This window comes from Lissotriton helveticus, chromosome 2_1, assembly GCF_964261635.1.
Source record: "Lissotriton helveticus chromosome 2_1, aLisHel1.1, whole genome shotgun sequence".
NCBI lineage: Eukaryota > Metazoa > Chordata > Amphibia > Caudata > Salamandridae > Lissotriton > Lissotriton helveticus.
Genome location: NC_136059.1, coordinates 1,687,521,187 through 1,687,548,863, shown reverse-complemented (window position 1 = coordinate 1,687,548,863; position 27,677 = coordinate 1,687,521,187). Strand labels below are relative to the sequence as shown.

Sequence of the window (27,677 nt, the reverse complement as noted above, 5' to 3'; positions counted from 1 at the left end):
TCTGCACCTCTGTGCTTTTCTAAAAACTGATAAGGGATTTTTTTGAACTTGTTCAGGCATCTATGCTTTGATTCCCAGCTTTGTATATTTTAGAGAGGACAACATGGACGTCATTTGGGGGTCGCTGCTGCGACCCCTGGCATGCTCCGTGGACCCCTGGCACTGCCTTTGCGACCCCCAGCGTCAGCAGTGGCAAAATCAGTGCCAGGAACAGAAGCAGCTCGTCCTTATTGACGTCAGTGAGGGCTTCACTCTCCTTTCTTTTTGTCAATTGTTTTATTATACTAACAGTGAATAATATTACATTATGCGCTATTAAGTTAATAGAAAAATGGAGTACAAAAGCGGGAATATGACTATCCCCGGCAGCTGATGTAAATAATAAAAATTGTGCTTTTAAATGTATGTATGTTGTGTGTGTGCTTGCAGTTTTGAGTGTTTATGTAAGAGAGAGTGTGCATGTGTGAATGTGTGTGTATGTGTAGGCAGAGTGTGTGTGCATGTGTGAGTTTGTGTGTATGTGTGAATACCTGTGTATGTGTAAGCGTGTGAATGCATGTGTATGTGTGAGTGAAAGTGAAGGTCAAAGGGCATGTGAAGTCACTTCCGCTACCCCAGGCATTTTGTGTATTGAGGTCCATGGAATACAAGGGGTTGAGGAGAGACATTTGGGAAAGTTCAGTGAAATTTAAAGTCCAAACAAGTGACATTTTCCAAATGGTAATTCTAGGCCTCACAATCAGTTCCCCACCACCACGAAGAGCAACACTTAATTGGTTTGGTGCCACTATATATAAGTGCCAGCTTTGTGTAACTGTGGTGAGTTACCGCGGTGGACTAAAACATGTTGCAAATCAAAGGTTGGCATTCTAGTACTGCAAACGTACCCTTTAGGCCTTCTCTGGTTAATAAAATGAGTACCATTGTCTTGGGAAATAGTAACACCCATTAGGCACAGCAATAGAAGCCTACAATCTTGTCACAGGAAATTCCCACAACTTTCATGTATGCATACATCTATTAGAGAGGGAAAAGTTGTGCTGGTATTGTGGGCTTATACTACAGAACATGTATGCTCGAGGTCAGCGCACAAGGCTGCATATATTCATTTTAAAACTGAACCTGGTAGGTGAATCTTGCTTCTGGTCTTGTGATGGTTGTTCCTTGACATTTGAGGTGGTGCCTTGGGACTTGAGGCTGTGCCAAAGTATGTATGCAGTGTTTTTATACTGCACTTCTAGCCAAAAGATAATGAACTCTGTACATCATCAAGGCATTTGAAGCTAATTCTGAGACTATCATTGTGGCGCCCGGTCTTCGGCATTTGAGGATGTTGCTAGGCTTATACTGGTTGTACTTCTACAGTTAAGACTATAAAGGGCCATTTAAGCTATAATTGAGCTTTCAAGGTTGTACTTTGAGCACGTGATAATTGTATGATGTCTGTCTCCAGGATATGATGGCTGCATTGTTGGCGTATAATGGCAGGACACTATGGGGCCGATTCACAGAACTAACAAGACAAAATCCTAAACTTACTACCATTTTGGTATTCACAGAAGGCGCTTACTCATTTCGGTATTCACAGAAGTTAGGAGTCCTAACTTTAGGGCTCCTAAATGCCTTCTGTGAATACCGAAAGTCTTAAAGTTAGGATTTTTCTCCGTTTAGGAGTAGTAAAGTTAGGACTCCTAAATACCGAAATGAGCAAGTGCCTTCTATGAATACCAAAATGAGTAAGTGCCTTCTTTGAATACCAAAATGGTAGTAAGTTTAGTATTTTGCCTTAAGTTAGTTCTGTGAATCGGGCCCACTATGAATGGCAACTAAAACAGATGTTGACCTGCTATAGCAAATTTTTTTAAATTTTATTAAATTTGCAGTATAGTAACTTCAGTGAGTCCACGTCTTGTAATGGTATGAGTGAAGGTCACGTGGCACCACTCACTATGAAGTCATGAGGAAAAAGGTCTTGTGACAATACTTCCTCTGATGTCATCATATTGTCTATGGCAATGTGATGTCATTTATGCTACCCCTGGCATTTTGGTGAATCAGCGTCCATTGTTCCTATAGTACCCTCTGGTACTGGTACTAGGATTCGGCTCACCTCCTCCAAACTGCACATACGAGGCAAATTATGCAAGAAAGAAAGCAGTGGGTAGAGGGAACAAGAAAGGGAGATTTGCAAAAGCAGACAATTCAAATGTGGCATAAAAAAGTGTTACAGAGGTCTGGGGACAGGGGTTTAGGCAATCCAGATACAGACATAAAACTACAGGAAAGTGAATGGTAAAGGTGGCTTGTAGAGTTTCTCTATAGTGACTTAATGGAGGTTACACAAGGTTGTACAACCCATGTAAAGAACCACGGGCCAGATGTAGGTCGCCAAATACCGGTCGGTAACGGCCGATTTCGGCCGTTACCGACCGGTATTTGGGTTTTGTAATGTAGGGGGCCTTTGATTTACAGAATCGGTAAATTTAGGCAAATCACTATAAAGCAACGCATATTTTGCGACACCAGCAAGCAACTCCAGATGAGGCAACAGAAGATGAACCAGAATGGCGCTGGTGATTAGAATGAGGGAGATGCTAATAAGGGTTGATTCACAAACCTGTGACAAAACACATGTGAATATTGGCATCCATATGAATATATATACCAAAGCATGGCATTTATTAGGGTTTTAGCTTCACATGCACCTGCTCCCATGGAGTAATAGATGTGCAACTATGTATATCATTTGCATACACTGCTGATATAAACCTATATGGGCACACTGTTTGCATTACATACACTGTACATAAGGGTAGAAATATTGGGTCTGATTCACAAAGATCGATTTATGAGTAAGGGTGGCTTAGTCTTTAAGTACTCCTGACTCACTCATGAATTTCAGGAGTAAGTCAGGAGTACTCCCGACGTTTTCCAGGAATTCACTGAAGAAAGACACAATCTTTGTAAACGGGGCATTTTTTTATTATGCATTCCTTTTTAGACTGCTCTTCTTCCTGCGCTACAAATATTCCCCTGCACACTTCTTTCCTTCCTGCACAATTACAGGGTCCATTGAAGTAAACTTTACAGATAACTATACGGTAAATTTACAGAATCGGTAAAATACCGAATCAGTAAATTTACAGATTCTGTAAATCAATATGTAGGTGGCACTGTAATCAGTGCCACAGGCCCTTACCGAATCGTTATTTACCATGGAATACTATTCCATGATAAATAACGAATTCCTGGGTACATGCACATCTGTGCATGTACCCCTGTGCCATGTGGCACACATACATGCCCTAAGGGCATGTATGTGTGTCACATGACACACAAGCCAGGAACAGGGGTGGAACAGGGTGTCAAAGTGACACCCCGTCCCCCTTGCAAAATCGGTATTTTTACCAATTCGGTAATTACCGAATCGGTATTTGCTATTGATTCCTATGGGCTTCAAGGCCCATAGGAATCAATGGCAAATACTGATTCGGTAATTAACGAATCTTACCGATTCGGTATTTTTACCGATTTTTTTACCTACATAGCAATTACCGATTAGTAAATAACGAATCGGTAAAATTCGGTATTTACCATTCGGTAATTTGCTATTACCTACATCTAGCCCTAAGCCTTTGATACCATAAGGAGCAAGGTAAACCAGAGAAATATTGATGTGGGGTAAGTTCTGAAGATAAACCTGTTAACTGCAAAACTGATGCATAATGTAACATGTGTAAGAAGAGAGCAAGGGGAAACAGACAGGGAAAGTGGTTCAAAACTTAACATGTGGGGGAAATGGACCCACCTTGATGATAAAGAAGCAGTTTATGAGAGTAAATAACAACTAGTGGATGAAGTGTAGAGATACTTAAGAGTTAATTCACCCCAAAATAGTACATCATTGTGGTGTAGATATACACCTACCATTAGAGTTGATTCGCTTGTCTTTTGTAATTCTCAGACATGTATATAATATGCTCTAAACCCTAACCCTATGATTATGGATTAAAAGTGGAACTGAAATTTCGCGGGGGAAGTCTTACAGTAAATATATAATACGTATATTCTTTTTATTCTTTTATCTGCTGCATGGAATTCATTTTTATATTTCAATAAACTTCGTTTCCTCTACCCCCTTTAAAAATATGTTTTGGAGCCCATTCCCACACTTTCTGCATCATCTAGGTCCTATCCAATTAGGCCCACATGTAAATATGCAATACACTCGAGAGAAGACACTAGCAGTGTTTCCAAATACCCACAATGTTAGGAATCAAAGGGTGTTTGACACTTTGGTAATCCCAGCTCCTGTGCATTCTATGGGAACAACCACTCATCCAGTACCCTACCCGTATCCACAACCGTCTAACCAATGTTCCTTCTAGTAATTCCAACTGGACCCATGCAAATTCGTCAATTCCAAGTCTGTAAAAAGTATCTGTCATTTGTGAAACTGACGCATACATAAACCGTCTCCACAGACCTCATAAGAAGATGATCAAAGTTGACCAAGAATGCACGTGTGTCACTTAAACCTCCCTCCATATGCCGCCCACCTGATAGGCCCATTTCTTTCTTCGGCTCTCCGCAGGCTGAGTTTAGGTGCCAGACCTTGAGCTTCTATGAACTTTAATTCCGGAAGTGGAGGATCTAGAACAGAAAATACAGACAAGACCATGGGTAGCATGAGGATATCAGTAGGGAAAAATCAAAAAAGACGAGACACAGGTGGCAGTAAATAGTGTGTATTTCGAAAGATCACACCACAATTATGAAGTGTCAAAAGAGTTACTGTATTAACTTGAGCAGACCAATGCCGCTCGATGGAAAACAAAAATTTGAAATGTGCCAGCAGCGGTAAATATAACAACCAGAGATTTACAAATATCAGTCATGGTTCCACAGAGGTGAACTAAAGCCATTTGAACTTTATACAAGGACATGTTTGGGAGTCTGTGGGCCTCATTTATGAGAAATAACGCATCGCTGCGTGAAAGCAGCGATGCGTCACTTCTCAGTGCGCACTCCTTGCGACATACCTGATGCGTCATATTTAATGTATGACGCATCATGTTGCAAGGAGTTACAGATACGTCAGTATTTCTGACGTATCTGTAAGCGCAAAAGTGACGCATTGCTGGAGTGTGTCACAAAAGCGACGCAACTCCAGCAATGCTTCCTTTCACATGGGGCAAGCCCCATGTGAAAGGGCTTGCGTCAGTCTTACGCCTGCTGTGAGGCAGGCGCAAGATTTTGACGCAACGGTGTCCTAGAAGTGACGCAGTGAAATCTCATAGATTTCACTGCGTCACTTCTACGACCCTTTCTTGCGTCAATACGCCCCCTTTGCATACATTATACCTGGCGCAGGTATAATGTGGCGCAGGGGTTTACAAAGTGACGCATCTACCTAGAGGCGTCACTTTGTAAATATGGCGCAACAAGGTGCATTGTTTACGCCACTGGTGCGTCACAAAAAGTGACTCACCGGCGGCGTAAAAGTGGCGCAAGGGCTCATAAATGAGGCCCTGTATGTTTCTCACAGTGACTTCAATAACGATCTCTGCTGTGGTGATGTTGCACTGGTGACAAATTCCCCTTATGTACCTGTTAAGTAACTCATCAGTCACAGACTCTACTTTTACCGGCTCTAAGGGGCTGAATCGTTTTGCTCTACCGACCCCTAACAGCCTGGAACAGTCCACTGAGGCATCCTGTGGTGTTAGTGGGCAGATCCTGTGGCTTCCTGGGACACTAAAGATGAATTATGGTTAGAGACAGGAATTAGGTGACTTGCAAGGCCACAGTGAAGAGAAACAATCGTCATATAAGGTGGCATACGTGTAAACATTTAGGTTTACCATATAAGTTGACCAGTGTTTTCGCTGGTAAAATCGGACTCCCCTGGATTGCAATTTATCCGGTCCAATAAATAATTACTCCCAAGTATGAGTTTGTCCCTGATAATGGGGACTAACATGCAGATTTTGGTACTCGAAGCACCAAAATCCCCATAAGCCGATAATTGTATGGCATTTTTTCCCCCATAGCTTTCAAAGTGTTTGACCAGCTAACATTTATCTGTGGCAACATGTTGGAGTGAGGTGTTAGCTGCAAAACTCTTAATGGAGGTATTTGTGGTAATAGGAGTTCTATGTAGGGACCTGAGGCAAGCATTATGCTGCACTTTCTTAATTGTATTTTCCACACCAACCATCTTAAAACAACGACAAAGGCATTTTATTTCCCATGAGTCATTGGGAAAGGGAAGAAGTTCATTTCCAACCAATCAGTTACATGAATACCCTTCACATTCCTCTGTCGACTCTCTTCTGTCTCCCTCTTTCTTCGCTGCTCCAGCAGCCATCAGATATTAATTTGGCCCTAGGCCTCTTCTTTAGATGCTATACTGCATGCTTTACCTGTATTCTTGACATTTTATCCTTGTAGCGGCCACCGGAACACTCTGATAGTCTTTTGCGGCCGCTTCTATCCTCCATTAATAATAATAATAATACAGACACGTATAAAGAGCGACAGCTACCTCATGCAGAGGTGTCCCGGCGCTAAGCGATCGACAGTATGCAACTGTGAAACCAGTTAGCAAAGCCACAGACCCATTATTTTGCCCTAAGGAGCCAGGTCTTAACTTTTTTCCTGAAAAGAGGCTCTGGCTCAATACTACGTAAGTCGTATGGCAAGGAGTTCCACAATTTTGTTGCTCCAACCGTGAAGGATCTGCCTCCCTGGCGCACCGTGTTAAAACGGGGTATGCAGAGCAGGCTTTTTGAATTATACCTTAGCGATCTCGTCTGCCTATAGCCACCTAGTCTTGATTTCAGGTGAGTGGGACAGTCAGCGCCTTAAATTTGATTCTTTTAGCAACTGGTAACAAGTGAAGTTCTTTTAAGTGCGGAGAGACATGATGTTGGAAAGGTACTCGCCTAGTAAGTCTCGCAGTTGCGTTCTGGACCATCTGAAGACGTCTGATCAGATACTTAGGTAGGCCCAGATGGAAGCTGTTGGCATAGTCCAGCCTGGAAGTTACCATTGCATGGACGGTAATTTTACGGCACGTTTCTGGCAGCAAATGTAGAAATTTGCACAGATTTCTGAGTTTACTGAAGCAGGTGCCTGTCACCTGTCGGATCTGAGCCGAAAATAACAAGTCAGACTCCCACTTCCCACTTCCATTATTTGCCTCAAGCGGTCTTCTGGCCACTAGAGGGAGTACATTTCATATGCAACGCATCATCTTAACCGATTGCTTTTCCTTGTCTCTGGAGGCCAGAGCGCAGTTCGGGAATTTCCCTTAGCATGCCCGTGCGAGTTCAGCTGTGGAGAGCGAATTGTGTGTGCCCTGACCCACCTGGAGTCGGAACTCCCAAACGGGGTCTGTATTTCGTGACGTCCAGAAACAGTGCACACTTCAAATGGTCGGGACACCAACCAAGGTGGAAATCGTCAGCCCCACTAAAATAAATGGTGTGCTGGTGTCCTGGGGGCCCTCCCACACTTGTGAAAATTAAAGAATATATGGCTATCAGGCTATATTTTGACACCCATGGGTATCCCCAGTCAGTATTGCCCTCTGTACCGATGCAGGAGTCAGTAGACTCATATGTTGTGGACGAGTCAGTCTCTTTTTCAACAATCACGAACGAGTTCTGTGAGGCTATGGATGCTTCCATCCACAGGATGGTCTTGGACGCTATGGCGCCCTTGGAGCAGAAACTCCTACAAATGGTTGAAAGATACTTTAAACACCTCACACCAAGGGAAGACCTGTTAGGACCTTGGTCCCCATACCTTCAGGGCAGCCCGATGCAAGACACCCCGAGAACCCAAACAAATACCCCCACGCCCCGGGGGGGTTGACTTCGATGCCTTTTCTAGGCTTAAGAAGGCTTTCGTGAACCAAGCTCTGCCACTGCCCTCCCCTCTGCTCCTACACCAGTCTTTGTTGTTGCTTACCATGGCTGCTGTGAAAAACAAGGTGAAGAAAGTACAGCCTAATCATCACCTCTGTGTCCTTAATAGAATTGAAACTTTCCATTACAATAGCTAGGACGTTTTTCATTACTGCACATATCCTAGTTAACCAGGCCTATCACAATGAGGGTCATAAAATCCAAACAGCAAACCAGCAAAATAGCATTTTTTCAATTAAAACTAGGTAGTCTTTCTTGTGCAGTGTGCCCATACTACATGGGTAACATGAAGGCATGCAGGCCACATCACCCTTGCTTAACCTTATTTAAAATTGCACAGTGATCAGTTGCAGTTTAATTACTTTACACTTCATTTGCACATTATTTTACACTTAATATGGACTGCAAGTCCAACTCATAATAAGACAAATTATTTTATACTAAGTTTATTGAAATGTGAGATCCTGAACCCAATGATCAGAGGCCAGCATATTAGGATGGCAGATGATTTTTGCTATTTAGGTAGCCGGATAAACGCAAAATGAAAATAAGACACGTTAATAAGAGCACAGGTGAAATCTTTTAACAGAGTGACACATGGCATTAACGCCTTTGCAAGAAGGCTGGGACATCCACATATCAAATTTGTATTGGCTCTCAATAGAGCCAAGTTTGTTCCCATAGTTTCCTTTGGCACGGAGATCCGGGGCTAAAAGCCTTGCCACCCTGTGCATGTGGCAGAGAACAAGTTTCTCAGGAGGGTTCAGACGTTACCGGAGTCGGTACCTGCAGAAATCATCCAAGAAGAACTGGGTGTGGGCTTTTTTCCACATTTTGTTCACATCCGCCCTGTTCTATTATGGTTGTCTGTTTTGTTAAAAAAAAATCTGGAACTTAATAGAATTAGAAAGACAGTTTGGGGTTGGGACACAGCCTTTTAATTTCATGGATTCAGTACATCAAAGATATTTTAAGGGTCCTAGGCAGGCCAGAGCTGTTCTCTTGCCCGGAGACAATTCTGAATCTGATGTGAGCTGGGTTAAAGAGACATTTCAGCAGTATTAACTTGAAAGAAGGATATCAAAGTCCCTGTCTAAGACAACCTGTCGGCATTATGCTATGGTCAGACTTTCAAGAGAGTGTGAATGTTATCTTACACTTGATATGCCGGTTTTCCGCAGGCGCCTTTTATCGTATTTTTACCTAAATATGTTTCCCTAGCTGTTAGTCGGATGGCACAGAGGCTCAGAACCTGTTACTTGTATTTGTGATAATGTTTCTGTAATTGACACTTTACATATCATTTTTATTTGCCCCAGTTTAAAAAATCTCGGCACTAAATATTTCCGTCCTTTGTTGCACCCACTAGGTTTTACACAGGCATGGCCGGCCCTACGGTATCTACAATTTTTAGAGAGTCACACAGTTTGTTTTTATACCTCATGGTTTTTAGCAGGAGTTTTCCACTCCTCCTGTTGATTAAAATACATTTAATTTGTGTTGATTTTAATGACTATTTATTGTATGTGCTTTCCTGATTTATTATGATGAATCGATTTAAGTGATTTGAACTGAACTGAACTAAGGGTGCTATTGGCATGGCGGATTTATGGCCGCCGCCGTGCCGGCGGTGGCAACCGCCAGACCAGTGGCGGACATCCACCCACGATGGCAACCTGAAAAACCGCCAGTCCCATTAGCATGGCGGACATCCACCTGCGATCGCAATCTGGAAAGCCGACAGTCCCATTTAGCATGGTGCTGACGACTGCAGCGGTAAGATTTTCCGCCCGCCTCTTTTCCGCCTGTACCAATCCGCACGACTGCCTAGCGGGTGGAACTGCACCGCCACAATGGTGCCGGTGCAGGGCCAGGCTCCGCCGGCTTGATTATGATGCCGGCGGTAGCCAGCCTTTCTGCGCCGGTGGGACCGCCATGGGAAGGCATGCAGAGAATGTCTCCGGGGGCCCATTGCGGGCCCCCAATGTGTTGGGGGGAGTAGGTGCACTGGGGGGGTACCATCATGTCCCTGTACCAGGTGGCAGGCACTGTGCAGTGCCTGCCACGCAGTGCAGTGATATGCATGACATGCTCCTTTTCACATCGCAGCGGTGCTGCAGCAACCGCTGCAATGTTAATGCCTGCGATCGTACCACCGCGGTCAGATTTTGACTGCGGAGCATGGTAATCAGACCGGCGGTTATGCCGCGGTCCTTGCGGGCAGTCTGTTCCCGCTACCATGGCCGTCAGGCTGATCTTCCGACCGCCATCCTAATAGACTTCTATCTTTATTATAAAGCATATTCAAAAAGTGAGCCATATAAAAAAAATTAATTGTTTCTAACTTTTCCATTCCCCAGCATGAAAACATGGATTTGGTAGTCTCAAAAAGGCATTTGCCTCTATTCTGTTTGCTGGAAATTTCTCCCAGAGCCCAGGCCTTCAATATATTTTGAAGGATATTGATCAATTTGGTGAAGGGAGAGGAAGACTCTTTTGTGGGTTCTAGGACAAATGCATTGCTTCATTAGATAAGAGAAGCCTGCACCACTAAGCACTCATCCAACACCACAGGAAGCACGCCATGCGAAACCCAACACCATAGGAAGCAACCCTGTAAAAACCAACACCACAGGAAGCAAGCCTTGCAACTAAACACTAGATCTTGCTCCTGCACAGTTGCAGCCTCTGAGTATCATTCTATTTCAGCGCCCTGTTCATCTGCCATTTGCGTGTGAAAAGGTTCTGAACAATATTTACAGATTTTCTTCAATGTGTGTCTAGCTAAACAACAGTTATCTCATCTAAGTAAGGTAAAGTTTGCATGATTCTCACCGACAATTGAACAAAAAAAAAAGGGCACAGTAAAGAGAACATGTCACAAATGTCAAACATGTCACAAACGTCAAACATGGCTAACTAAGATATGCTTTTTATAGTGGCAGCTGCAAATGAACGGGTTTGGTGGGGCGAGGCGGGGTGGCGGGGCTGGGGGAAAGTTTAAAAAAAGAAATCACTTACCTTGGTATGGTCACCGCGATGCTGCCTCTCCACGTCTTTTTAGATTCCTATAAGGGAAGCAGGAAGCACACAGGCTTCCCTTAAGCAATTACGATGCTTCTAACACCATGACAGCAGCGTTGTGATTGGTCTGAACGCCGTGGTGCGGTGCTCAGATGGGGATTATGAGCCTGTGCATGTTCTCCATCCACGCTGTGCATTACAGCCCGGTGGAAATAATGCAAAGTGCGCATGACAGTTTGGCCAGCCCAACACAGCCGGCCAAACCGCACTCAAGAAAGTGCTCAACACTCCTCCCCCTGTTCTGCACATCCCAGCCCCGCCCCGAGAACTGAGCAAGTATGGAGCAATAAAATTATATTTACAATGTGTTATTATAATTTTATTTTTCCTTTTTTAACTGCTCAGAGGGCAGTGGGGAGACGCTCCTACTCTTAGCGGAGGAGCCATCATTGGCTTTTTATATATCTACCAAGTTGCTCCCTATAGCACTTGTCACTATGATAAGTTACAAAGAAACATCCACAGACTACAGTCGACACAACTCCACAGATGCCTTGAACATGGCACAGATATACCACATAGTCTAATATCACGTTGCACCCAAAATCACTTGTCATTTGTCACATACAGTAGACAGAAACATTCAACATAGTGCAACAGAGTGCATTCCTTGCATGCATCCCACACTTTACAGATAAGCCATATAGTAGGCTATCAAGGTCCAACCGACGCATTTTCACTAAAAATTGACACACATAAACACCCTCCAGAACACAATAGACAGACGCACTCAAATACAGATGTCAAAGCACAGATGTGCCACACAGATGTCTAAAATGGTGCTGCATGCATCACTTTCAATGAATGTGATCATCAAGTTACACACATCTTTTAATAACACCAAACACAGCAACGAAATGCCTTATTTGTAGTTTCCAACTCATTCCCAATAGCTTTGGGACCCAGGTGTCCCAAGGCATCATGTTAATCCTTAGGATTACCTTCCCTGGGGTGTACAAGCACCTACAACAAAAAGAGAATACAGTGGAGTAATGGTTATATGTATACACTGTGGTGTATTTGTTTGTGACAGGACCCATCTACCCCGCCATGCAAGGATTCTCCTAACCAGCAGTGCAACATTCCAGAGACTAGGGGCCATATGTTCGACCATTCTGTTTTGCAGGTTGTACATTGCGATTTTGCAACTCACAATTTGCGACCCGCAAAACGGAGTGAACAAATGTGTCTCAGACACATATAGCAATTCCCAATGGTGTCGTAAATGACCTACCTCATCAATATTCATGAGGCAGGTCGCAATTTGTGACCCAGTGGGAATGGGCTACAATCACAGAGATGGTGAACTGCATGGGACAGCAGACAACATGTTGGTATTTGCTTTTTTAATAAAGCAACTTTTTTTCCAAATGCAACCCGTTTTCCTTGAAGGAAAACGGGATGCATTTAAAAGAAACAAATGAAAAGTTTTCTTTTCATTTTTTAAGGGCAGGCAGTGCTCCATGGGACCACTGCCTGGTCTTAAAAAATATTTCCACATACATTCACAAAGGGGAAGGGGTCCCCAGGGGACCCCTTCCCATTTGCAACTGGCTTACCTCCTACTTGAAGTTGGTGGTAAACTGCGATTGTTTTGCGACCGCATTTGCAGTTGCAAAACAATAGTACATCCCCCTGCGACTCGGTATTAGTAAGGGATGACCTTTGCACGCTCCTTCCTAACAGCGACTCGCAAACACTATTTTGCAAGTCGGTAATAGTTTACCGACTCACAAAATAGGGTTTGTAAATACTACAATCCTTTTTGGCGGTTGCAAATGGCCCAATTTTCCATTTGCAAACGCTAAAAATGGTCGTACATCTGGCCCTAAATTCCTGGGGATTTGTTTAGCCCCATGAAGGGGAAGATGGGGGCTACCACGTGCTCTGAGATAGTATTACTTCAACCCTCAGGTTTTTTCTTCCCTATGTATTACTTATAAAGATTTACTTCTCCAAAATATATTCAAGATAACAAAAAAATTGAAACATCAATGTAAAATCCTATCAAGAATTGTGAAAAACCTAGTATTAAAGGATTCGGAAAAAAGAAAACTAGTGACAAAGAAGAGGGGGAATAAGGGCTCAAGCATTTTCCCCATAAGAAAAACAGAACACATAGAAGAGAAAAATACAAAAATTAAAAGAAGGTGAGGCAACCGAGTGAATTGAAAAAGGAGGAGTAAACCAAAAACAGAGGTTGTGGCGTTTCTGCCAAAAAAGAAAATAAATTTGGAAGTGAAAAAAAAATCCAAATGTTGAGATTCCTCATGGGCACAAGTAGAGCATGGCTGTCAAGGTGGCATTTCCAACAGAGGAATGATGATAGAATGTTAAATTATGTCAACATTGTTGGTGGCATAGGCCAAAATGGGATACCATAACTTACAGCACCATTCGGTTTATGGCATTGTGATTAAATACGTAGTGGGCACTGAAAGCAGGTATGGTTGGCATTTCCATCCATGTCAGGAGCACACCATGGCCAAGATTATCAAAACATTCATACAACGCAGCACAGTAACTTGGTGTGAGAGGGAGAGAGCGGGAACGCCCCATGTCTACAAAGATTTGGCACTATCCTGCTCTCTCCCACTGATGCACAATTAGACTGCCGAGCACCACACACACCTTTGCGCAATAGTACCAAGGTGTCTGCATGAGTCTAGCATAGATTTTGTACTGGAAGCGTGGCCTTCCAGTACAATACACTGTGCTTTGACTGACTTTAAAACTTTTCCTACTTTGTGAGTATGCTGTGCAGTGCAGAACACATGCAAATTGGGAGAAATTAGGAGAAATGAAACCATTTTTCCTTTTTAAAGCCTGCTTTCAAGTTGCGTTATTTTCCAGTGCAAAACCATGTTTACTATTGTTAGTAAATAGGGTTGTGTGTCAAAAACCATAGGTGGTTACATGGGAACGCCCATATACCAGGCATGTAATGCCACCCTGAAGCAGAGTAATGCAAAGCAGAGCATTGCACTGCTTGGCATTACTTTTAGGTAACTTTCCAATGCAAAATTTAAAATGTAAATTAAAAAGTACATTTTGAACAGATTTCTATCACATTAGTGACGCTAACAGAGCGCAAAATGTTTGTTATTCTGGGCCCATGTATCCAGGGACATATTTACTAACATTTGGTGCAACTCAGGGCAGCAAGAGAAGATGCTGCACTGTGTTGCATGAAAGGGGAGAGCAGAACTGTGCAACATATACAAATATATGGCGCAGTTCGTTCTGTCTCCTAGTGCTTGCTCACCTGTGGCTGCCTAGCACCAATGCAGGCACACTTGCGCTATGACACAAAAGTGCTTCCGTTATGTAGAATGCAGGACACATACAAAGAGGAATTAACAAGGAGAAATAACAATATTTCTCCTCCTTACGCGAGCCTGTGGTTAGCGCATCATTTTGGTGCAAACCCATGTTTACTTACTTTAGTAAATATGTTTTTTTGTCAAAGTACATGGGTGGATGCATGAGAACGCCCATGCTCCACCCATGTAATGCCTCATCGATGCAAGGTAATGTAGGCTTTGCGTGGCTTTGTAAATTCCAAAACAGATTTTGCATTGGGCTGCATCAAAAAAAGCGACGCAAACCCAAAGCAAAATTGTAGTATCTGGTCCCCAGTTTTTTAATATCATTTTGCAGATTACTACATCTTGTGGCTTATAGCCATGTTTCTTTCAAAATGTGATGTATTGTGCTTTGCCTTAGAGCGGTAGGCCTCCCTTAGTACACAGTACCTCTCCACTATTTATTAAGTGACATCTTCAGAATTTATATGAATGTGACCTGTTCAAATAGGAAGTCATTAGTGTCATGAGCCATTAAAGGGGCATTCTTATGTGTGTACATCCTACACTCCAGTAAACAGGCACTGCCAAAGCCAATCAGTCTGGCTGGAATTGGTTACCACCCTTTTGGCTCTGTCCATTTTTTTTGTTTGTATTGTTTTTGGAAAACTTCTTTGTTGAGGAAGCTGCTAGACCCTGTCAATCTGAAAAAAATGTCTGAAAGCAAAAATATGTTTTGGTCCCAAAAAGCACGCATTACAACAGTAGTTCCTGGAACAGAATGAAACTAATCGTGCATGGATATGCTCCTTGAAAAATGTCAGCATGGCTTCACTCACAGTGATATTAGCCAGTGACTGAAGGGGGCTGACCCATTGCACTTGGCTGTATGCGGTATTGGGCTACGAAATATGTGAATGATAAAATAATAGACCAATGGATAAAGAGGGGTGGCAGAAAGTCACTACAAGTACGCATATTATTATATAACATCAGACCTAAAAAGGACAGAAAATTGCTTTCAATAAACTTCTGTGTCAGTCTATATCAAAACTTTGCCTATCCTGCCAGCCAGGCGCATTGCACAACGTGCAGAGAATGGAACTGCAACTGCAAAATATGACCATTTTTGTGTACAACCGACACTGAGTACCTACCAAGTTTCCCAGGTCCACACATGAGGTGCTGCGACAGTCCAGGTCATTTTCTTTGAATTCTGGAACTTGTAGTCCTAGTATGTAATGGAATATACAAGACTAAAAGTCCCAGATTTCAAAGAAAAAGCCTGGACTGGAGCAGCACATCATGCATGGACCTGGGAAACTTGGCAGGGCAGACACTGCAATGGGGCTGCACCCATGGAAACCACAGTCAACCAGAGGTAGCATCACACTGCATTGGTTTAACGCATGCAGAGGTGGCGCTGAGGTCCCCCTCTCCCAGAGTAAACACTTACACTTTTATTTATTTATTTTAAGAGTTTTATATAGCGCTGGCTAGAGCCGGAGGTATCAGAGCGCTTTACATAAGGTTCCACGGAAATTACAAAATTACATGAGTTACACGTTACTTCAGTTAATAGAAAAACAGTTAAAGAGTGTAGAAGACAAAGTAAATGGAGCTTAAAAGGATAAGGGGGTGGGGTAAAGTGGTAGGAGGTAGATAAGATGGAGAGACGAAAGTAGAGTCTGCCCAAAGTCCGGCTGGGTAGGTGACGGCCGAGGGGGAAGTGCACAAGCCCATCTCCTCTTTAGCTTCTAAGTAGCTCCACCGGGCATCAGCCAAACAGCTAGGTCTCAACAGGAAAACAATTAAAGAGCAAAGAAGAGGGAAAAATAGAGCGTAAGGAAGAACAAGGATGGAGTAAAGGGGTAGAAATGTAAACATATTGACAGCACATTTGCATATTCCTCAAGATGTTTACATTTCTTTTGGATTGGATAAAGACATTGACAAAACATACTCATATGAAGTAGTATGAATGGATAATCTGAAGAATACATTTTGTTTATTGGAAACTGCAAACCTTTTGCTGTGAACCTTTTTTGAAGCGACTCGTTCGCCTAAGGAGTGCTTTTGATGAAGCCCTTCCAGAGGAAGGGTATACTCTTTATTAGTTTGTCTCATCGCCCCATAAACGCGAGGTGATCATCTTCAGCACCCTAACTCCTATTACTTTCCTTGAAAAAGAGATTGCACATTTTACATACTCCTTGGACTGGAGTGCGACGGTTTTTCCATTCTTTGAACTAGTTGTGTATATCTCACATACACCCACTCATACCTCAACCACACTCATCCACACTCTTTCACATCCTGTAACTGGACAGAAATACTTAAAGCGGGGTGCGCTGATATGCTGACGTTAGGAAGGTTGAGTTATTATAAAAGACATACATAAACTACATATAAGAAAACATAAGACTCCACGTTTGTGACTTAGCTTTACAAATACTTTGTGTGAACGGATGAGCTAAATGTGCGTATTTTTCCAACTGAAAGTCTGATCCCGAGTAGGACGGTAATGACATTCCTCAGATGGTGTGGAGAACATCGTCGAATATCTCAAATTAGATCCTTCCATTTTAGGATTTATTTCCTCCAGAAATTTGAGTATTAACCGCTACCACCCAGGAATAATGACCCCTGCCCATGACTAAACCCCTAGGGCCTCATTTATGAGAAATGACGCATCGCTGCGTGAAAGCAGCGATGCGTCACTTTTCAGTGCGCACTCCTTGCGTCATGATTGATGCGTCATATTTATAATATGACGCATCATGGCGCAAGGAGTTAGAGATACGTCAGTATTTCTGACGTATCTGTAGGCGCAAAAGTGACGCATTGCTGGAGTGTGTCACAAAAGTGACGCGACTCCAGCAATGTGTACTTTCACATGGGCAAGTCCCATGTTGTTAGTGCCTGCGTCAGTCTTACGCCTGCCATGAAGCAGGCGTAAGATTTTGACGCATTAGCGGCCAAGAAATGGCACAGTGAAATCTTATAGATTTCACTGCGTCACTTCCATGACCCTTTCTTGCGTCAAAACGCCCCCCTTGCATACATTATACGTGGCGCAGGTATAATGTGGCGCAAGGGTTTACAAAGTGACGCATCTACCTAGATGCGTCACTTTGTAAATATGGTGCAACAAGGCGCATTTTTTACGCTATTGGTGCGTCACAAAAAGTGACGCACCGGTGGCGTAAAAGTGGCGCACAGCCTCATAAATGAGGCCCCCAGGACTTTGTGTCAATTTCAGTCATCTTTTTTTAATGAACTATTTGTGTCTCAGGAACTCTTTTACTTACACATTTTGTTTGCTCTTGATACTTGCACAATTGTCACTATTGCCTTATGTAACGTAAGGTGTGCTCTTGTAACATGCTGACTTGTTCCTCATGTATCATTACTGTTCCTAATTATTGTGAAGCGCTCTGACACCTTCGGTTAAAGTCTGCGCTATATAAAAACGCATTAAATGAAATAACATAAATCTACGGTTTATGGATACATTTGGCCCTGGCTTCTTTGAGGGGGGTTGCAGTTTGTCTGCTGACGCAAGTCCAGGCTGCCCCCAGCTCTCACGAACCCCAACACTCACTGACACTGCCTGGCACAAAGTGGCCTCGCAGAAAGAATGCAAATGGCACTTTGTAAATGGTCAGGCGACAAACTGCAGCCCGTCAGGATTTGGACATTTGTGGGAAGAAATCAAATAGCGCCCAAAATAGAACAGCGGCTGGCGTGAGACATTCTTCAGCGGCAGCTTTAAGGGAAACCTCTATCGGCAGCTCGTCACTGCCACCAGGGGGCGCTGTGAGCTGATAACACTCACTGCTGGCGCTGGCAGCCTCAAAGGCCGTCGGTACAGATACTATGGCGAATATTATCCACCCTGTTGGTTGGTAAATGCAATGCCTGCTGTCTGAGCTATTAATACCTGGCCTGCTGCGGGGCAACGTAGAGTTCACTGGGGACTAAACACAAAAGTAAACTCTGTCCGCCCTGTCTCTCTGAGAGATGGTGTGAGATTGCCAGGAATGTGGCATCTGACGGCGAGCTGCCAGGCGGATGTGAATGCTCGGCCTGGCACCGCCTGTTGCTCGGAAGACACCGAGCAGCATGTGTCGCAGATAGCCGAGGAATGCCATCGGATTAAACGCGAGGGAAATGGCGGGGGCTAATGAAGACGAAAGGGGCATTGGTGGCATACCAAAGATGGCTCCGCAGTGCGTTATTTTACACCGTCATCATTCCTTTTTCGTTTACCTCAATGTAACACATGTTGCATTGGGCAGCCCCAGAGCCTTGGCGACGGACATATGAAGCATAACTCAGAATTGTTCAGCTCCAGTGCTTGTTTCATGTGCAGCGCCCCACCCGGCCCCAGTCAGATGGCGCATTGAGTGCAATCTTGTTAGCAGCACCGTGGGGTATTTGAGCAGGGCCTCATAACATTGGCAGTGCCCTTGAATAATTTATCACCGCACAGAAAAAAATGCATTGGAAATAGCCTCACATATGATGAAAGCTTCTTGGCATATAATATCGTTGTTATTTTCTGGCACTTAAATGTCATAAATGTTGGTGGTATTATTTTTGTCTGCCACAGGAATATAGATAGGCTATTATCTGGGGTAGCAAGTGATGGCAATTATTTGTACTGGCAAATTATTTACATTGAATGATATTTCTCCTGAAATGGAATTTACAATGAGTGTGTTTTCTGGTGATGTTTATCGTATGAGATGGTACATCACCTATCCAGTGAACAGTCCCATTTGTGCCAGTGTACAAGGTACAGCCCTATGGTGGCTCTCCTTCATTCTGCCCTCCAGGTCACCAGTCATAACCTTGGTTTCATTTTGTCACTTTAGACTCTCTCCTATGAACTGTGGAATATCTAATGGATCTGCTTTCTTGCTAATATTTAAACTATTTTCTCGTTATGAACCTATAATAGTCGGTACATTTTTTAGTCACATCAGTGATAATCAAATGGATTCCAAGCTCGTCCCTCTTCTGAAACTTCCAAAGAAATTACTCAAAATATCTGTTTAAAGTTGTAAACTGGATAAACACCTCAAAATAAACCAGTCAGAGTAAGAAATTCTAAAATGTGTTCATGCTGAGTAAATCTTGGACCTCACCCTTATGAGGTATCTCCCTGGAGGCTGAGCCAAGTTTGTTACAGCTGCTAGTACATTATATTTATGAAATGTGTGGTGACAACATCAGTGAACAAGCATTTGCAATGCAGTCGGTCTCGCCTTTGGGACCTTATCTGTATTTAGCTATGCAGCACATTAGCTTGGGTGCTAAAACATCTACTGTTCTTTAACATGGAGGGAAAGTAAGCACCAAACCGTGTGACACGCCAGGTGTGAGAACACCTGGAGAGAAATATTGCCTTTCAGCCGAAAATGGTATAGTCCAAAGCTCTGTTTCTAATATAAAATCAGGGCCTTTGGTGGTCATATCACTGAAAATTCAAGATTTGAAAAATATATTATTGTCTACGGGTGCTCGTGGAAGACAATTTCTATGGACTGGAATCTAGAGAAGACTAAAGTGATTCTGGTATTTTACTGACCTCTGCTGGTCGTTTTCTATCATGAAAGTTAAATAGAGGCTGTTGCCAGATAAATAGAAGAAAGAAAGTCCCTCAGCAGTAAGCAATTCTGGTATTTTACTGACCTCTGCTGGTGGTTTTCTATTAAGACAGTTAAATAGAGGCAGTTGAACAGAAAAAAAGTCCCTAAGCGGAAGCGTACAAGTCTTAGGGCTGATCTCCAGAGCCCACAAAGTACACACACATATAAGTATATACTAAAGTATATAAGTATACACTAAAGTATATACAAGAGGTCTTGAATTCTCGACCTAAAAAGGGTTTCTTACAGCAGAGGTCTTTGAAGTTGACTCACCCACTTACATTTTTCCCTTATATGGGCAAAGCAGCTATCATGTGGGTCGTATAACATCAGGGCACCCCAAATACCTAAGCTATGATTTTGCTCGTGGAGATCAGAGCACATCCTATTGGCACTGAGAAAACTAAGTTAAGGACCTCAAGATTTTCCATGGGGTACAATGCAATACCATATCAGTTGTCTATGGCACACCAGAACAGCTTTGGTAGGAGTCCACTATTTCTTTAAACTCACAATCTTACAGCCTCTTAAGGTAATTTCAGTCTGCCTCATACTTTCAACTGGTGGTTCCTAAAACCAAGAGCAAAATAACAAGAAACTGCATACTTTTGTTTCATGCATGAACACTTTGGGGCTAGTTTGCAACTGTATTTAAGAGAAAACAGTGACCATCTATAAAAGACTAAAAGTCATAAAAAATTGAAAATGATTCCCTTCCACTAATGATAACTTGCTTTTGTGTTGAGTGGTCATTCCTAGAAAGCTAACACAAAGGTGCAGCACACATGACAACAGGTGCACTACAGAAAAATGTGATTACTGTTCGAACTCACAAATTCTGAGGTGGGAACGAAAAAGGCAGAAACAAGAATTGAGTGGGCATTTGCCTTAGACAAGAATTTCTTCATGTCGGACTTACCATCATTAATGGGGTAGATATCTTCATTTTGACCCACGGTTAATGACCATTTCACCTTAATTCTGATAAAAAATGCATCAATCGAATTTCTCAGTGTATTATGAGTGGAAGGTTACAAAATCGATGTTAAGCTCCCTCCTCTTCTCCCTGAAGGAAGTTCTGACCCCCTCTTTATCGGAGACTCTGAGAGGAGGCACTGTATCAGTTTAACTTTTTTTAGCAAAAAGATAATATTAAAAAAAGTAGGAGAGGACTTTAAATATTAAAGTAAGTAGGCCCGGACTTATTTAACATAAAAAATTGCAGTTGTCCAAAAACAAGTAAATGGTACGATAGGAGTGGGTTTGCTTGTGGTTAAGTCCTAACAAAAGACGATTCAACTTCTGGAGGTACTTCTTACCTGGCAGCGCATTTGTGGCTGGGTTGGCTAAGTGGCCATGTATACTTTAAAAAACCTACTGTGTAGCCATGGGCGACTGCGGAATTCTTTCGGAGGGGGGGGGTATAATGTTAACATCCTCCATCCTCCGACCCTCTTGACAATGTCAAAGGCCAGGCAAAGTCATTAAAGGACATGTGAAAAATCCAGGGGCGGGGGGGGGGCAAGCGCCCCACCTTGTCCCCCCTTGTGGACGCCCATGTGTGTAGCCAGGTGAGCTCCACTCATTGGCGCAACTAGAGCCAAATTTCGGGAGGGGCTACAAAAATTTCAGGGGCGGGCGACGAAAAATTTGGGGGGCTAACTCTTCTAGTAATATGCAGAGTGGAGATGCAGGGGCTCTATGAAGGGGTGACAAGTAACAAAGCCTCATTAACAAGTAAATGGTCTTTTAAAGACCTGTGAAGTACTCCGGTACGGCTGTGTGTGGGCCCGGAAAGCTGTCTCAGCCCGGGATGCCACACACGACGAGGGGGAGGGGGTTCTGGTTGAAGCCCTTTGAGCCCAATGGTGTAGCATCGTGCTACAAGTAAACACAGACACTGCTTGGTATCTTACTGGAGCTTTATTATATACATCCAGTATCTTCCCTGTCCCTACTCTAACTGCCCACCAGCCAGTCCCGGCTCCTCCTGTTCCCCTTCCTGGCTCCGCCCTACCAAACACTAGACTGCACAGAACAATGCTACATCTCCCCCTTTCTTAACAAAATGAAATTAACTTCTACCAAGTTCGCAATTGTCCACTCAGCCCCATGAGTCGGCAGACAGTCTGTTTGGGCCACAGGAAAGGGGCTCCATGCATGAGCTCAGACTCAGTTCTGTCCTCAAGTATCAGCAGGGTCGAATCAGTGATGGGTCCGTCTTTGGTCGATCTTTCGGTCGTCTCACCACAAGCATCTTTGACCACGGGAGCGTGTTCTTGAAAGTGTGAGACATTGTGCGTGAACGGCTTGTTCTCAGATTCCACAGTTGTTATGGTTTCGTTCTGCTGTGTGACTACTGATGTCTCGGTATGGCAGTGACAGTCCGTTCTCCATTGTGACACATGTTTTCCTAAGCATCCGCTTGTGAGTTCACTTCCTATGCCCCTTCGGTTAAGGGCATCAATGTTCTCGTGCTCACGATCCGGTTTTGGGACTCATATGCAGGTTTTGTTGATCCTCTCAGCTCCCACCCGCATTCGTAAATGTTGAGCTCATTGAGCACGGAGTTATCAGGCTCTTTTGATCCTCTCTGCTCCCACTCGCGTTTGAAGATGTTGAACTCTTCGAGTATGGGAGTATGGACATGTTCCGTTCTCGCCCCCTCTTGTCTCCGCGATGTGGACCCATCTTCGCCAACACACCTTGTCTCCTTGACGGAGTGATGAGATAGTCCTTTCCCGCGCCAATGTGTAGTGCCCCATATGGCCGCCTCTTTTCTGACAACTCTTGGAGTCAGCCTCGCAAACCCCGTCAGGGGTGATGGTATCCTCCTCAAGTCCGGATATGATCGCGACAGACAGGAAAAGTTGCTTGGCGGGGTAATCAAATGTTCCGAGACACCTACGTGCAATATGCTGTTTTGGATGAGTGAAGTAGTCTCTGAGTTGAAGGTCCGTTCAGGTGGTCGGTGCCATGGATGTTGTCGTGAACTTGATTCTGTTGACCTCAGTGATTGTACCGACCTGTCCTCTGAATCAGAGAGATCTCTTGCTGCTTTTCTCTGAGACCCTTCTTTCAAATGTGTTTGGACTGATGCACTTCTTTCACTGGTAGGCTGTGACAAACGGCTCTCAGGTTTAGAGTTGTCTGTGGGACACTTCTTGGGGTATGTGTCTCGCCATGTCTTCCATGCTGTTTCAGTGAAATGATTGTCTGAAAGCCAAGCGTGTATTTGTTTTGTTCGATCCTGAGGTTTTCCATTGCTGCCCTTCTCGTATGATGTCACTGGTCTCCTCTCAGTTCTCTCACTTTCATGGGTGTCCTGAGTGTACTTGCCTCTCACTTTCTGATGTCGGAGTGCATCACCCAGATTTGTGATGTCTCTTTCGTCTTCTGGCTCGCTGGGAGCCCTGGTGTCTGTGTCCGGGGAGTGGTGTTTTCTACGACTGCATGTTTCTTCGGACTTGTCTGTGAAAGTCGGTGACCCGCAGATTGCTCGGGTGTGCTCGTGTACCAGCTCCCAGAGTTGACATGACTGGTCTGATATCCTATAGCTTGTCTTTTCTTCATGCTCGTTGAGTAGGCTGACATCGGTTCCATCCCCGTGAGCTATCTCACTTGACTCTTCTTCAGAATAGCTTGTGTCATTTGCTGATTGACTCCTTGAAGTTGAGTAACTCCCCGAGGTCATGTCTGTGCGGCTGTTATGATTCTGGATCATCCCAGTCTTTTGTCTTCGCGTTGTTGACTTAGAGTGTTTTGTGTCACTTTGCCTTTCCCACTCTTGAATCTTATGTTCAGACCTGCGGGAGGTCTCCTTTCGCTTATATTCTCTTCTTGTGTTGATGTGCAACTCTCTTGACACTTCTCTTGTTTCGGCTCGCTCTCCAGCTTTGGCCCTCCTGACAATTTCCTTCAACGAGAATTGCCTTTGAAGTATCTTTCGCTGTGCGTCCGGTTCTGAGCAGCTCTCAATCACCCGCAGGCGGATAGCTTCCTCATTTGTGAATGTGTTGAATTGATAATATCGTACCAACTTGTGTAACCGCATTGCAAAGTTTGATAAGGATTCTCCTGGTTCCCTCCATGCTGTATTGAAAGCAATGCGTTCACGATCGACATCTTCCTTTGTAATGAAATGAGCACATAACGCCTTTTTGAGTTTCGTATATGTTCCGGTATCCTTTGCTGAGAAGGTTCTGATCAGGCGTCGGCCTTCGTGTCCCACCAATTGGAGTAGTAGTAGTAGACGTTTACTATCTCTTCGCTCTCCGATAACGTCAAGAAATGCATCCAGTGATTCCAGCCACCGGTTCCATTCTGGACCCAGACTCTGGTGACCAGTCTGTGTCACTGGGGGTGGCACTCCAATGCAGGGGCTCGATGTATGTGTTTCTTCTCTCACCGACATGCTGGTGAAATGTGCCGGCATGGCAATGTCGCAGGATTGTTCCCTTACGCTTCTTCTTGTCTTCTTTTGCTGATCCTTCCCGGTTGCTAGTCTTTGTTTGGTGGTTTCCTTAGAATTCTGGTAAGGTTCCCCCGCTCCCAGGTGACTATTGTCTGTTGTCTGCTCCTGGCATGACCGTCTCTGTACGCTTCAGTGGGTCAAGCTTGACTCGCCTGACGTCAAATGGTCACCATTTAGCTGCGCCATGTGTAACTCGTGGCTCTGCGATTTTCCACTCTCTTTGGTGTTGCGTGTTATGCGACACCATTGACGCCAGTGATATCTCGTTTCCTGTGTTTCTTTCGGCCCGGCTTAGGTTATCCAGTGGTTTCAATGATGGGAGAATGTTTCCTTGATGTTCGTTTACTCATGTATCTGGATTATTTTAGCTCCTTAGTTGTTCTTACTGTTGATCGTTTATCTCCGTGTGGTGCTGAAAGTTTTATTTGGTACTTGTCTTTAGCTCGTGTTTGTTACGTTCGGGATTTGCATTTGCTTGGTGCATTCAGGATTTGCACTTGCTTGTGCTCGCTGACTTCGGAACTTGTATTCATCTGTGCTTGTTAGGTTACCTTTGCCACTGCTTGCTCTTTTGCAGTTATCAGTGTTTGGTCGTTTACATTTACCAATGCTTGTTACTTTCCGTATGCCAATGCTTGTTCTCTCGCGTTTGCCAATGCTTGTTGCGCTATTCCTCTTTTTGTCTTTCTCAGTGCTTGTTTTCTTAGACTGCTTCTTGCATTTGCATGTGCCTGTTGTGTCACTGTAACTTACTCTTGCCAATGTTTGTTTCCTTCTTGTGGTCTTTCCACTTGTGTTTGCCAGTGTTTGTTTCTCTACGTTTGCCAATGCTTGTTTATTTGCTTCACCCAATGCTTGTTGAACTCTTCTTGCCAATACTTGTTGGCTTGTTCTAGTCAATGCTTGTCTCTCTATGCCTGACTTTAAGATGGCAGCTCTATGACAATCAAGGGGTCTGTCCTGAAAACCGCCTGACTTCAAGATGGCTGCCGTCAATGCAGGCATACACGAGGCTTTCTCTCCAGGTTCAGTCACCTCCGATTCACTCAGGACTCACCGGTGGTCGACTTCAAGGGCAGTCCACACCAGGATTCACTCTTCTTCAGCCACTGCGACCATCAGGTGAGGTTGGGGTGGGCTCCCACCTTACTTTGCAGGGTCCCGCGTTTTTCCAGCGACAGCGTGCCAACACTCACGCATCAGGCGTGAGGTTTTCCGACGTCGGGCCTCACTCGGGCTCAGATTTCACCGCGCTCGACAGCGCTTGGCAGTAGACCTTCGTGGGGGCAGCAGACCTTCGTGGGGGTGACGTCCTCCACCCTGAGGCACTTTTCCTTCACCTTTGGGGCTTGGCAGAGTCGGGGTGGGCTCCCGACTTCTGCTCATACAGCGCTCACCCGTTTTGCACGCTTCACGCGTGAGTCGCGCTTCGGCGCGAACAGCGTCTCTTCTTCGAGCGATTCAGCGCTCGGTGTTTCGGCTCCCTCTTGGGTCCCTCTAAACTGCGGGGAGGGATAGGGTCACCTGCTGCTGGTTTCTTTCTCAGGCAGCAACTCCGTCTTCCTTGGGCAGCGCTCTCTTCTTCCCGAGGCTGCCTGGGACAGGGCGCTCTTGTGGGGCTCTGCACACAGTGGGCTTGGCTATCCCACCTTCGTCGCCAGTTGTAGCATCGTGCTACAAGTAAACACAGACACTGCTTGGTATCTTACTGGAGCTTTATTATATACATCCAGTATCTTCCCTGTCCCTACTATAACTGCCCACCAGCCAGTCCCGGCTCCTCCTGTTCCCCTTCCTGGCTCCGCCCTACCAAACACTAGACTGCACAGAACAATGCTACAAATGGGCGTTGCGCACCTGGCTCCACTGCATGCAACTTGTATTTTTATTATTACCAATGTCATTTCTGCTGGGAGACTGCTTACTGGAACACCCACTGTAAAGTAGTAGGGCATTTTTTCATTTCTTTATTTATTGAATTTTTACACACCAGACAGGGGTTGCAACATACTTCCGCAATGGACATCGAAACACATTGAGCGAAATTCTCACCAAACTGTCAGCACCCTCCATCCTGGGAAGAGTGGGCTTACTTTTTGACTCCACCTACTTTGACTGGTCAACGGTTACAGTTTTCCATTATAGTTATTATGATATATCTTGGTATTTTTCCCTATTTTGATTGCTATTCTGGAATAATAGTAAAGCAAACGCTGCTATGTAACCCCAAAATAGTGTGATGTCTTTTTTATGTGTGGTAGTGAAGTATCCAATAACAATTTAACGGGAGCGGAAAGGGGGAGTGAGGCTGTTGCATGTTGCCCCCCCCCCCATCACCATGTGGACGGGTATGGGGGGAACATTTCTTCCAGCTCATCCTTGCTTCATTCATTCCAACATGGTAGGCGATAAAAGAAAACTTTAAATGTTGAGGACATTTTGTAATTATCTCAACATCACTGTGAAGAGGAATAATTGACAACCATGATATTTATTTCACAGGTGCAATTCTCTTACAGGCTCTATTGTTTCTGTCTCCTTCACAGTTCTCATGCGTCTGGCACATTTGTGGATTTCTAAATACCCTTTCCTGAAAGTTATATTCCTTAACGACTTTTCTGTGGCACTATTTACCTTTGCAGCCTTTTAAAGAAACAGTTTACTTTCCGATAAGGTCCCGGATGTGGCAGTTATTCACTATCTTGAGTGCTGATGCAATTGACAATTCCATTTGCGCATGTAAATTCGATTAACTCGTGCAAATGGCTGCCATTTACATGTGCATGGTGTTCACAAAAGCATATCTTGCCGCTGCAAATCCTTTTACTCACACATACACATTACCTCAAGATTACGGCCTATTGTAATGAGAGTGAATGCCAAACAAGGGGTGGTAAGTGGGTGTTCCAAGCTGGAGATTTAATCCAGGTGTCAGGCAAAGATGTCTGTGGTCCTAATGTAGTGAAGGGCATGTTAGAAGGAGGTTCTCAAGAGGGAAAACAATTTCCCTCAAAGGGAAAAAAAGCAAAAGAAAAACTGATGAAGCTGTGGCATTTCAGCAGGTGCCAGTTTACACTATGGAATACAGAACTGGCAATACACAGCCCTTGACTGTACCCCAGGATTTAGGAGCTCTCGGCCTATTCTAGGGTGAAGGTTTTGCAAACTTTACTTTGCACTCTGGGTAGTAATGCAGTAGATCTTTGTATGTGCACCATGCAAC

The 27,677-nt window shown here is 44.1% G+C and overlaps 1 protein-coding gene across 4 annotated transcripts in view; it reads right to left on the bottom strand.

Moving 5' to 3' along the window:
- Positions 1–27,677, bottom strand: part of SUSD1 (sushi domain containing 1) — a 678,087-nt gene that overhangs the window by 233,175 nt on the left and 417,235 nt on the right. For all 4 annotated transcript variants that reach the window (XM_078676643.1, XM_078676646.1, XM_078676644.1 and 1 more), the window contains one exon: positions 4,560–4,653. In XM_078676643.1, the coding sequence (XP_078532769.1) occupies positions 4,560–4,653 (94 nt within the window). The remainder of the gene's footprint in view (positions 1–4,559; positions 4,654–27,677) is intronic.